Here is a 13,779-nt window from a genome sequence, read left to right on the forward strand (position 1 = left end):
CCACTGGACCACCAGGGAAGTCCCTGTACTTTATTTGATAGCACTCAAAATCCTTTCTAAAATACACTTAAATTTGCCTTTGGCAAGTAGAACTAATTCGATCACACTCACCTTTCCTAAATATTTATCCTTCTGTTGTCTGTCTACTTTACCAACCAGCACCAGTTAATTAAATCAATAAATTTTAATTTATGTAGTCATTTGTTCAATCTGAGATGTCTGTAAAGGCTCTGTTTTTACCTTCTGCTCTTCTCAGATGTTTTTAAGTGATTATTAACCCATATTCAGGGCTTAAGCTTTCTTTATGACTTCGAAATTGGTGGCAATCTCATAATCACCATAATCAACACTTGCATTATAGCCCACGGTGTACTGGGCACCATTCTAAGCAGGTTATGTATATTAATTCATCTACTTCCCACAATTACCCCATGATATAACAGTATAAATAGGCTTACTATTTTACTGGATTAACACACTGAAGTCCAAAGAGACTAAGTAACATGCCCAAGGTCCTCCTTTTTTTCCTGTTAGCATGTATGGAGTCATCTTAAACTGCCATCTCTATCATTCTTTCTTATAAATTTTCTCTCAGTATCGGTTATCTGTTATTATTATGCCTAAGTTCCTTTAGTGTGCTCAGTTGTCATGAGTTTTAACTAGAACCAGAACCGTATTATCACATATCTGGATTCTTATTGCATTTGACAGATCTGGTACCAAAATTGTAAAATATATGTTGATACTAGCCTAAGAAGATAAGTCTATATGTACTATAATTTCCAAATTTATAATTCTGTTTTTTATAAGGACTATCATTATGGCCCTGTGTTTCCTAATCAAGTTTTACTTTTCTCTATTTGTCCTAAACTTAGGCTTAATTTCATCTAGATCCATATTCTTAAATATCCTGAAACATATATAGATCTTTTATTAAAGTTTATTTTGCCTCATAAGAAACCTTAAATCTTTAATTTAAAAAAATGTTATTGGATTTTTTTGTGAAGAGGTGAAGACTGAGCAGTTGCCGCCACGTTGCTGACCTTGAACAGCAATCAGCTTCTCCACGTAGAACCCAGGGGTAGGCGATTCAGAATGGAATCTCTTCTTTCCCCATCCTGGGAGATTTTTTTTATCTTCAGCTACATTTTTCAGCTTTGTGAGGCACCTTATCATCAAAGACAATGGCCAGCAATGTTACCAACAAGACGGATCCTCACTCCATGAACTCTCATGTATTCATTGGGAATCTCAATAACTTTGTGGTCAAGAAATCTGGTGTGGAGGCAATCTTCTCAAAATACAGCAAAATCGTGGGTTGCTCTGTTCATAAGGGCTTTGCCTTCATTCAGTATGTTAATGAGAGAAATGCCCAGGATGCTGTGGTAGGAGAGAATGGCAGAATGATTGCTGGCCAGGTTTTTAGATACTAATCTGGCTGCAGAGCCAAAAGTGAACCGAGAAAAAGCAGGTGTGAAATGATGTACAGCAGAGATATCAGGCTCATCTTTTAACTTGGACTATGACTTTGAACGGGACTATTAGGACAGGGTGTACAGTTACCCAGCACATGTTCCTCATCCTCCTCCTATTGTCTGGGCTGTAGTGCCCTCAAAATGCCAGCGTGTATCAGGAAACACCTCATGAAGGGGCAAAAGTGGCTTCAATTCTAAGAACAGACAGCGGGGAGCTTCTTCTAAGTCTGAAAAGTTGAAAGGAGATGACCTTCAGACTATTAAGAAGGAATTAACCCAGATAAAACAAAAAGTGGATTCTTTACTGGAAAGCCTGGAAAAAAATTGAAAAGGAACATAGCAAACATGGAATAGAGATGAAGAATGATAAATCAGAAGAGGAGCAGAGCAGAAACTCCCTTAAGAAAGATGAGACTAACGTGAAGATGTAGTCTGAGGGGGAGGCAGAGGGGTCAGATTCTGCTGAGGAGGGGAACCTACTGGATGATGATGATAATGAAGACTGGGGGGATGACCAGCTGGAGTTGATCAAGGACGATGAAAAAGAGGCTGAGGAAGGAGAGGATGACAGAGCACCAATGGCGAGGATGACTCTTAAGCACATAGCAAACTTTAGAAATCTTGTCCCATTATTTCTTTACCTAGGCGCTTGTCTAAGATCAAAATTTTCACCAGATCCTCTCCCCTAGTATCTTTAGCACATGCTCATTGTTTTCCCCATCCTTGTCCTTTCCATATTCATTAATTCACATTTCCCTGTGCCTAATCCCATTTTCACTTCCTTTGAAGTAAAAGGAAGTAGTAGTTATGTTGTCTTACCTTACTAACCCTCCTAGTAGTTATGTTGTCTTACCCTGTAATTTTTGCTTTAATTTTGATACCTCATTATGACCTAACAATAAAAAGGATGTATGGTTATCAACTGTCTCCAAAATAATATCTTGTTATAAAGGGAGTACTCCTCTCGTCTCGTTCTCATTCTCGTTCTCGTCTCGTTCAAAAGCAGAGACATTACTTTGCCAACAAAGGTTCGTCTAGTCAAGGCTATGGTTTTTCCTGTGGTCATGTATGGATGTGAGAGTTGGACTGTGAAGAAGGCTGAGCGCCAAAGAATTGATGCTTTTGAACTGTGGTGTTGGAGAAGACTCTGGAGAGTCCCTTGGACTGCAAGGAGATCCAACCAGTCCATTCTGAAGGAGATCAGCCCTGGGATTTCTTTGGAAGGAATGATGCTTAAGCTGAAACTCCAGTACTTTGGCCACCTCATGTGAAGAGTTGACTCATTGGAAAAGACTCTGATGCTGGGAGGGATTGGGGGCAGGAGGAGAAGGGGACGACAGAGGATGAGATGGCTGGATGGCATCACTGACTCTATGGACGTGAGTCTGAGTGAACTCTGGGAGTTGGTGATGGACAGGGAGGCCTGGCATGCTGCGATTCATGGGGTCACAAATAGTCAGACACGACTGAGCAACTGATCTGATCTGATAAAGGGAGTACAGTTCTTTCCATTCATATAGTAATTGCTTCCCTAACTTCTCATTAGTTGAGTAGCCCCTGAGAGCAGCTTTGAGTTACAGGTATGTGTGTTATACCCCACATAAGAGTGCTATGTGAGGCTTTTCAACACAAATGTAACAATGTATTTTTGTGAATAAGAGTTGGCATGTTAAATGCATCTTCTAGAAAAATAACTAGTGTAATTGTCTTAAGATTTGTCTTCTAAAGTTGATACTCTGTGTTATTTTTGTGAACAGCCTGATGTTTGGGACCTTTTTTCTCAAAATAAATAAGTCCTTATTAAGCCAGGAAAAAAAAATGTTATTGAAGTATAGTTGATTGACAATCTTGTGTTAATTTCTGCTGTATAGCATGGCGATTCATTATCATAATATACGTACACCCTTTTTCATATTCTTTTCCATTATAGTTTATCACAGGACTTTGATTATAGTTCCCCGTGATATATACTTGTCATTTATCCATTCTATACACAATAGTATCCATCTGATAATCCCAAACTCCCAATCCATCCCTCCCCTACCTCCTCTCTACCATGGTAACCACAAGTCTGTTCTCTATGTCTATGAGTCTGTTTCTTTTTTGTAGATAAGTTAATTTGTGTCATATTTTAGATTCCACCTATAAGTAATATCATATGCTATTTGTTTTTCTCTGTCTGACTTGCTTCATTTAGTATGATAATCTCTATGTCCATTCATGTTGCTGCAAATGGCATTATTTCATTCATTTTTATGGCTGTATACATTTGTATTCATCTTCTTTTTCCATTCACATGTTGATGGACAATTGGGTTGTTTCCTGGTCTTGACTTTGTCAATAGTGCTGGTATAAATATAGGGGTGCATGTATCTCTTTCAATTATAGTTTTGTCTGGTGATATGCCCAGGAGTGGGTTTGCTGGATCGTAAGGCAACTCTATTTTTTAGTTTTTTGAGGAACCTCCATACTGTTTTCCATAGTGGCTGCCCCAGTTTACATTCCCACCAACAGTGTAGGAGGGTTCCCTTTTCTTCAGACCCTCTCCAGCATTGGTTATTTGTAGACATTTTAATGATGGCCATTCTGACCAATGTAAGTGTAACGTCATTGTAGTTTTGTTAAATCTTTAATTGTAAGCTCAAGTTGTAATTGCTTTCAAGAAACTATTCTTTACTGCTCTAGCTATATGACTTTAGATGAGTTCTTAATCTTTATATGCCTTAGTGTCCCCTTTGTGAAATGGGGATGAAATAGAACCAGTCTCAAAGGTTGTGAGGATTAAATCAACTAAGTGTTAATTCATATTAAATGTTATTGTTGTTCTCTTCTTTCTTGTCCTCCATTTGCTCCTAGGAGCTCTACTAACAATTACATATGTTGATTTGTGAGTTTCTTTTTCTCACTTGTTTATAATCCTGTTAGATAAGTGCATTAATTTTTCCCTTCCTAATGTTCATGTGTAAGAGAACAATATATTCAGTAATTAACTGATTGATAGAGGAGTTACTTGAGAAATAAACCTTTTTCTGTGATCCTAAAATTAATAAAAATCAGAGATGTGTTAGCCAGAATGTAAAATTCAGTTAAGAAGTATGACTATTGCAAGAGTAAGACTTCTTTGCAAAATGAGGTAAGTTTAGAATATTGATTTGGGAAAAACTAGGAATTCATTATTAGCATAGATTTAGTATTAAATAACTCTGATAGACCAAAATGGCTGTATCAGCATTCAAAATGAAGCTCTTAAATATTTGATCTTGATGCAAGGATCACCACCTGGCCTACTTATTTCTTGCTGCTGCTGCTGCTGCTAAGTAGCTTCAGTTGTGTCCGACTCTGTGCAACCCCATAGACGGCAGCCCACTAGGCTCCCCCATCCCTGGGATTCTCCAGGCAAGAACACTGGAGTGGGTTGCCATTTCGTTCTCCAATGCATAAAGTGAAAAGTGAAAGTGAAGTCGTTCAGTCAGGTCCGACTCTTAGCGACCCCATGGACTGCAGCCCACCAGGCTCCTCCGTCCATGGGATTTTCCAGGCAAGAGTACTGGAGTGGGGTGACATTGCCTTCTCCAACTTATTTCTTACCTAGCATTAAAGATCACATTTGGAGAAACCAAAGACATGTATCAAACTGCCTGTTTTCTCCCCCTCTCTTTTTTAATTTTTTTTAAATATAAATTTATTTATTTTAATTGGAGGTTAATTACTTTACAATATTGTATTGGTTTTGCCATACATCAACATGAATCTGCCATGGGTATACACATGTTCCCCATCCTGAACCCCCCTCCCACCTCTCTCCCCGTACCATCCCCCTGGGTCATCCCAGTGCACCAGCCCTGAGCATCCTGTCCCATGCATCGAACCTGCACTGGTGATTCATTTCATATATGATATTATACATGTTTCAATGCCATTCTCCCAAATCATCCCACCCTCTCCCTCTCCCACAGAGTCCAAAATACTGTTCCATACATCTGTGTCTCTTTTGCTGTCTCACATACAGGGTTATTGTTACCATCTTTCTAAATTCCAGCATCTTTTCATGTGTTTGTTAGCCATCTGTATGTCTTCTTTGGAGAAATGTCTATTTAGTTCTTTGGCCCATTTTTTGATTGGGTCGTTTATTTTTCTGGAATTGAGCTGCAGGAGTTGCTTGTTTATTTTTGAGATTAGTCCTTTGTCAGTTGCTTCATTTGCTATTATTTTCTCCCATTCTGAAGCCTGTCTTTTCACCTTGCTTATAGTTTCCTTTGTTGTGCAGAAGCTTTTAATTTTAATTAGGTCCCATTTGTTTATTTTTGCTTTTATTTCCAATATTCTGGGAGATGGGTCATAGAGGATACTGCTGTGACTTATGTTGGAGAGTGTTTTGTCTATGTCCTCCTCTAGGAATTTTATAGTTTCTGGTCTTACGTTTAGATCTGTAATCCATTTTGAGTTTATTTTTGTGTATGGTGTTAGAAAGTGTTCTGGTTTCATTCTTTTACAAGTGGTTGACCAGTTTTCCCAGCACCATTTGTTAAAGAGATTGTCTTTTCTCCATTGTATATTCTTGCCTCCTTTGTCAAAGATAAGGTGTCCATAGGTGTGTGGATTTATCTCTGGGCTTTCTATTTTGTTCCATTGGTCTATATTTCTGTCTTTGTACCAGTACCATACTGACACACCATTAGCCAGACTCATCAAGAAACAAAGGAAGAAAAATCAAATCAATGAAATTAGAAATGAAAATGGAGAGATCACAACAAACACAGAAATACAAAGGATCATAAGAGACTACTATCAGCAATTATATGCCAATAAAATGGACAACGTGGAAGAAATGGACAAATTCTTAGAAAAGTACAACTTTCCAAAACTGAACCAGGAAGAAATAGAAAATCTTAACAGACCCATCACAAGCACAGAAATTGAAACTGTAATCAGAAATCTTCCAGCAAACAAAAGCCCAGGTCCAGATGGCTTCACAGCTAAATTTTACCAAAAATTTAGAGAAGAGCTAACACCTATCCTACTCAAACTCTTCCAGAAAATTGCAGAGGAATGTAAACTTCCAAACTCATTCTATGAGGCCACCATCACCCTAATACCAAAACCTGACAAAGATGCCACAAAAAAGAAAACTACAGGCCAGTCTCCCCCTTTCTAAGACTACAAAAGGGTCTTTGACATAGAGAGATAGATTAATCAATAATTAAATAGAACACAACTAATTAAGAGGAATATACATTTTCTTCCTGGACAACCATGTCTGAAGCCAAAAGTTAACTACATTTAAATACAATTAGAAAGCCAATTCAAAACCAATGTTAAATTCATCAGATGTTTTCAATCTTCCTCTGTTCTAGAAAAAGTCTGAAGAGGCCAGAACAATCACGATCAACAATCCAGGCAGCTTATATTCATCAAAAACAAAACACTGATTAAAGAGAGAAATACTTCATGTGAAAAAACACTTACTATGGGTATAAATCCTGTAGGTTCAAGAAAAAGACACTATAAATGTGATTCATGTGAGAAAATTTGAAATATATTTCAGAATTAATGATCAGTAATAGAAACTGTTTAAGAAATGATTGATGAAGGTATTGTATGTGGAAAGTCACTTTTCAATACCAAGCTTAGAGAACTGTCTGCTGAACTTAATGAATATAATAAAAATAGGAAGGATATCAGTCATTATGAATACCTTGCTCATCTTCAAACTTTGGAGCCAGACTCTGGATTTAATGAATCTCGAAAACATTTTTACAAGGCAGGCTCTGATAGCTAAAAGAAATCCAATGCTGGAAAAGTAATGAATATGAAAGAACTTTCATCCAAAAGTCAGTCATCATATATGAGAAAACTCATAGACAAAAACCCTTTGGAAGCAGTGAACCTGAGGAATCCTGCAGAGTATCAAAAAATTTAAATCAGAGAACACATATAGGAGAGAATCCCTTTGGGTGTGATTCATTCAGTTACTCATCAACCATTATTGTACATTGCATAAATCAAACAAAGGAGACACCCCACGAGTAGCCTCAAAATGTGAATGCCATAATTCAGACAGCACAGCCCACTGAACATCAGAGAGCTCATACAGGACAGGAACCCAGTGAATGTAATGAATGTGAAGAAGCATTTAAGATTTCAAACTTTAAATATAAGAACAATGACACAGTGGAGAATCGTTATGAGTTCACTGAGTGTAGGATGCCTTATACAACAAGACTCACCTCACCCATACTCAGAGAACGCACATAGGAGAGAAATTCTATGAATGTAATCGATGTTTCAGACTCTTCAACAAAAAACATACATACTTCACAACACATCAGAGGATACACACAGGGAAGAATCCCTATGAATGTTCCAAAAATATTGGAACTTTCAGTGTGAAGTCAGCACTTACTGTGCATCAGAGAACACACACAGGAGAGAAACCTTATGAATGTACTGAATGTGGGATAACTCAGTGACAAGTGGACACTGACTGAACATCAGAGATCACACACAGGAGAGACCCTTTGTGTGTTCTGAATGTGGGAAAACCCTCTATGGAAAGTCAAAACTGATTATACATCAGAGAACACACACTGAAGAGATATGTTATGAATGTACGGAATGTAGGAAAACCTTAGTGGTAACTCACACCTCATTGGATGTCAGATAAAACACACAGGAGAGAAGTCCTATGAATATATAGCATGTGGGAAAACATTCAGTCAAAGTCTTCTCTTGTTGAGCATCAGAGAACACACACTGGGGAGAAACCCTTTGAATGTAGTGAGTGTGGGAGAACCTTCAGCAGCAATTCAAATCTCAAACTGCATCAGAGTACACACACAGGAGAGAAGCCCTATGAATGTACTGACTGTGGGAAAGCCTACAGTCACAAATTAAGTCTTAATTATCATTGTGGAACACATACAAGGCAGAAGCCCTGTGAATATGATAAACGGGACACATCGTTCTGCCAGTTTGTTCCCTCCTTGGAAGGAAAGTTATGACCAACCTAGATAGCATATTCAAAAGCAGAGACATTACTTTGCTAACAAAGGTCCGTCTAGTCAAGGCTATGGTTTTTCCTGTGGTCATGTATGGATGTGAGAGTTGGACTATGAAGAAGGCTGAGCACGGAAGGATTGATGCTTTTGAACTGTGGTGTTGGAGAAGACTCTTGAGAGTCCCTTGGACTGCAAAGAGATCCAACCAGTCCATTCTGAAGGAGATCAGCCCTGGGTGTTCTTTGGAAGGAATGATGCTAAAGCTGAAACTCCAGTACTTTGGCCACTTCATGTGAAGAGTTGACTCATTGGAAAAGACTCTGACGATGGGAGGGATTGGGGGCAGGAGGAGAAGGGGATGACAGAGGATGAGATGGCTGGATGGCATCACTGACTCGATGGACATGAGTCTGAGTGAATTCCGGGAGTTGGTGATGGACAGGGAGGCCTGGCGTGCTGCAATTCATGGGGTTGCAAAGAGTCGGACATGACTGAGCGACTGAACTGAACTGAAATACCAGGGAATTCCAAAAGGAAAGAAGAACTGTAAGTATAATCTATGTAAGAAATCTTTTTTGGTAGAAGGCAAACCCCATGGTACATCAGATAGCACACCTGGGAGAAAAATAAATAAAAATCAAATTCATAAATCAAACTCATTGTATGTCAAAGAATGGATGAGATGAAACACTGAGCATGAAGGAATCAGAATAATGCAATACATTCTTCAAAATCCACTTCCATAAGTAGGTATAACTAATTTTACATCAGAATGTTAGTCTATGATTAAAACTTTGTAGACAGTTTGAATATGTTGTAGCCTTTGATAAGATTTCAAAAAAGTTCACATCAGAGAATCATTTAGAGGACTCTTAAGATGGAAAAGTATATTACAAAGAAATAGCATAGCATCACAGTTTTAATATAAGATGTAATATGAAATACTTTATAGTATATAAGCCAATATTGTGATATGTATATGAGAATGTTGAGAAAAAGGAAGTCCTATTTTGTATTTTCCTCTTTTAATGCTCTAGTGCAAGAAATAAATAGCCTAATAAATTACCTGGTGTTCTTATATGTAACTATATTTACATCTTAGTTGAGAGAGAGAGAGAAATCTTCACTGTCCTGTCCCTTGCAAGGAAGGACACCTACTAAGAAGCTGATATCAAAAGAAGACATGCTTCTAAGTGGTTTGTCTTTCTGGGTTACCATAAAGTGTCATCTTAACTGATAACAGTATTTAGTAGATACCTTCTTTTTGAATCCCCTTTGAAGTGTTTGCTCTCTCCACCTAATAGTGAGCTTATAGAGCCTGAAAAACTAATCTGTAGGGAAAATATTGTTCCTAGAAGAAGCTTCCTTTGGCCTTTTTCCTTTTTTGGCTGCACCTGGCCTTAGTTGTGGCACCCGGGATCTTTTTTTTTTTTTCTTTTAGTTTTGGCAAGCAGGAACTTTAGTTGAGTCATGCTAACAGTTGTGGCAAATGGGATCTAATTCCCAAGGGATCAAACCCAGGCCCCCTGCATTGGGAGCTCGTGGTCTTAGCCCCTGGACTGCTAGGTAAGTCCCTCCACTGGCTTTTTAAACAGCTTTATTGAGGTATAATTTGCATACCATAACATTCACTCACTAAGTGTACAATTCAGTGATTTTCAGTAAATTTTCTGTTGTGCAAATATCACTGTAATCCAAATTAGGGACATTTCTATCATCCAGAAATATTCCCTTGAGTAAATATGCTCTCAGTATCCACCCACAGCCAACCATTGATTTGCTTTTTGTCTCTGTAAATAGATGACTTTTCTGAATGTTTCAAACAAATATATGACCCTTTTCATCCAATTTCTTTTATTAGACAAAAATTTTCTAATCTAGATTTGTCTAATCCTTAGGTTTTTTCATCTTATGGAGATCCAATTTCTCTATATCCTGACTACCATTTAGTATTGTCTTTTTATAATAGTCATTCTAGTGAGTGTGAAATGGTATCTCATAGTTTTAATTTGAATTTCCCCAGTAACTAATGATGGTTAGCCCTACAAATGACTAACCATTTGTATATCTTCTCTGGTGAGATGTCTCATGCAAGTCTTTTGCACCTTTTTGAATTGATTTGTTTTACTTGCTTTTAGATATATGCCTACATTTTCTAGTTACAGGTCTTTTATCAGAAATCTGATTTGCATTACATAAAGTACAAACTTCACTGCTTGTTTTTCAGTTCACAAATCACTACAAAATAACAGACATACATCAAGAACAATGATCAGTCATGTCATCTTCAAGGTCTATCTGCCAATCATTCATGCATTCATCATACAGACAGCAAAGCATGTAGTTATATTGCCTCCTTATCTCTCAGCAATAAGACATTTGCAAGAACAGTTAACTGCAACAAGGCCAACAAAGATGAAAGAGCAGTAAAGAAATGCAAAGTGACTATATTAGACGTGAAATTCAAATTGAATATATATGGAGTTTGAGAAGAAATAGCTGACTGTGGGAATGTTGATACTTGCTGCCACTGGAGACATTTGAGATCTGTAGCCAGAGGAACTTAGTGAAGGGGAACTTGGTGCTAAATATGAGCTCTACTATTTCATAATAACTAAAAATCTGACCTGTTGTTTGGCTGGTGTTACTCAACTAAACAGTGGTGACTGAAATTCGTGCATATCAAAGCCATGCAAAGTTGGACAAGCTGTGTAGACATAGATTTTCATGCATACCTATCAACACAAATTTGTAGATGCTTAAAAGTTTTTCCTGGCAGAGTGGGTCTTCAGATACTTAGGAGAACTCTTACGTAAAGGAGTGTTCCCAAGATTACACATTATCTATGCCCTGAACAGACCAGGGCATTCTATATCATTAAAGACCCAAATTCAGTTCTCTCCTGACTTTATGCTATTTGTTAATCCAGTTTGCATCCATACCAGATTCTAAGCTTCCTGAGAGTAGAAACAGTGTTTTATGTATTTTATATATCCACAGAAACTAGGATGCTTTCATGCCTACAATGTATTTTATGTTTGTGTGTACTTATCTATACGTATATAGTGTAAGGGAGCAAAATTTGCAACCACAAAATGTGTCCTTTGGTATGAGGATTAACTTAAGCTGATTATTTTTAAGAAACAGAAGACTCAGGACATCTATCTTTTTACATAAAGAATTTAGATACAGGGCCAGTTCCTGGAGTAGAGCTGCCACCAGAGAATCTGCAAAAAATGAAGGCTAGGCATGGTGGGGGAAACTGCAGTCTAGAGATCCCAGCCTACTCTGTGTCCCATTGTCTCTGCAGAGCCCAGCAAACATTTGTTCATCAAACGTTTGCTTTTCCATCTCCAGGTAAATTGCTTTCCTCCCTTTTGAAATCCCAAATCCCTGCCACCAACATCCTCTTTTGTCTTTTGCTAAAGATGGTGTCTAAAGTGAGGGTTTGGGGCCATTTTGACAAGTTACTTAGTTTTCCTGGGTCTCGCCTCTGTATACATTTTATTAAATTTTTGTTTGATTTTCTTTTGTTAATCTGTTCCATGTTAATTTATTTTATTTTTATTTAAGTATAATTGATTCACAATATTGTGTTAGTTTCAGATGTACAGAATAGTGATTCAGTATTTTTGCAGATTATACTCCATTACCAGTTATTACAAGATAATGGCTATAAGTCTTTGTGCTATACAGTATATCCTTGTTACTTATCTGTTTTATGCATAGTACCTTGTATATGATAATCCCATACCCTAATTTGTCGCTCTCCTTTTCCCTCTCCCCTTAGTAGAATTGTAAATTGGTGCACCCATCATGTAAAACAGTATGGAGTTTCTTCAAAAACCTAAAAATAGAACTCCCAGACTATCCAGCAATTCCGCACCTGGCTGTATACCCAGAAAAAAAATGAAAACACTAATTCAGAAAAGGTATATGCACCCAGTGTTTATAGCAGCAGTATTTTTGACAGCCAAGACATTGAAGCAACGCATGAGCCCAACAGAAGACTGAATAGGATGTGTGTTACGCAGTCATAGAAAAGAATGAAACTTTGCCATTTGCTACAGCGCAGATGGACCTAGAAAATATTCGCTTAGTGAAATAAGTCAGACAGAGAAAGATGAAACTATATGATATCATTTATATGTGGAATCTAAAAAATAATACAAATGATGCATATGCAAAACTGAAACAGATTAACAGATACAGAAAACAAGCTTGACGTAGAGAGTATTATCTTTTGTTAATGTGGTGTATCACATTGATTGATTTGCAAATGTTGAACCATTCTTGTGACCCTAGAATAAATCCAACTTGGTCACACTGTATGATCCTTTTTATATATTGTTGGATTTGGTTTGCTAATATTTTGTAGAGGATTTTTACATTTGTATTCATCAAACAACCTGGCATATAATTTTATTTTTTGTAGTGTCTTTGGTTTTGCTATCAAGGTAATGGTAGCCTCATAGAATGAATTTAGAAGTGTCTGTCCTCTTCAGTTTATTTATTTATTTTTGATCCTCAAGTTTCTTTTTTTTTAATTTTTTTAGAATTTATTTTTAATTGGAAGATATTGTTTAACAATGTTGTGTTGGTTTCTGTCATACAGCAGCATATCATCAACATGAATGATAGACATCATGCAAGTATACATATGTTCTCTCCCTCTTGAACCTTCCTCCCATCCCCCTTCCCACCCATCCCTCTAGGCTGTCACAGAGTACTAGTTGAACTCCCTGTGTTATACAGCAACTTCCCACTAGCTGTCAGTTTTGCGCATGGAAATCTCTTCAGTTTTTTGTAGTAGTTTGAGATAGGTGTATGGTAGAATACCCCTGTGAAGCCTCTTGGTCCTGAACTTTTTGTCCAGGGTGTTTTAAAATTACATATTCAACTTCACTTCTAGTGATTGGTCTGTTCAAATTGTCTGTTTCTTCTTGACTCAGTCTTGGCAGGCTACATGTTTCTAGAAATGTGTCCATTTCTTCTAGATTTTCCAATTTGTTGGCACATAACTGTTTCATAGTATTCTCTTATAATTTTTTTATATCTTTGTGATTTCAAAATTTAAAAGGAAGAGGTAAAACTCTCATGTCAATTTAATTCTTAGACCAGTCAGAAGAATCTAGAATGAAAGAGGAAAATTTTTTCCTCCCTGACAACATTAATACATGAATTAATAAATTAATTGGGAATTTTCACTATGTTTTTCTTTCTCTCACCACAAATAACACAAAACAGGTAGTGTACTAAACATCTTATGTAAACTTTTTCTAATTAACTCAACAGTGAACTTGGTG

General features: G+C 37.3%; 1 protein-coding gene and 1 pseudogene across 1 annotated transcript; both read left to right on the forward strand.

Moving 5' to 3' along the window:
* The first annotated feature begins 1,068 nt into the window (after positions 1-1,068).
* On the forward strand, positions 1,069-2,249 carry LOC109553812 (heterogeneous nuclear ribonucleoprotein C-like; annotated as a pseudogene).
* Positions 2,250-7,053: 4,804 nt separating this feature from the next.
* Positions 7,054-8,476, forward strand: LOC139180327 (zinc finger protein 25-like). The gene is given in 5 exon segments (XM_070781799.1): positions 7,054-7,236; positions 7,533-7,610; positions 7,688-7,931; positions 7,934-8,109; positions 8,192-8,476. Coding segments are annotated over 5 exon segments (966 nt in total).
* Positions 8,477-13,779: the final 5,303 nt, after the last annotated feature.

The sequence above is a fragment of the Bos indicus genome, chromosome 28, assembly GCF_029378745.1.
Source record: "Bos indicus isolate NIAB-ARS_2022 breed Sahiwal x Tharparkar chromosome 28, NIAB-ARS_B.indTharparkar_mat_pri_1.0, whole genome shotgun sequence".
NCBI classification, from domain to species: domain Eukaryota; kingdom Metazoa; phylum Chordata; class Mammalia; order Artiodactyla; family Bovidae; genus Bos; species Bos indicus.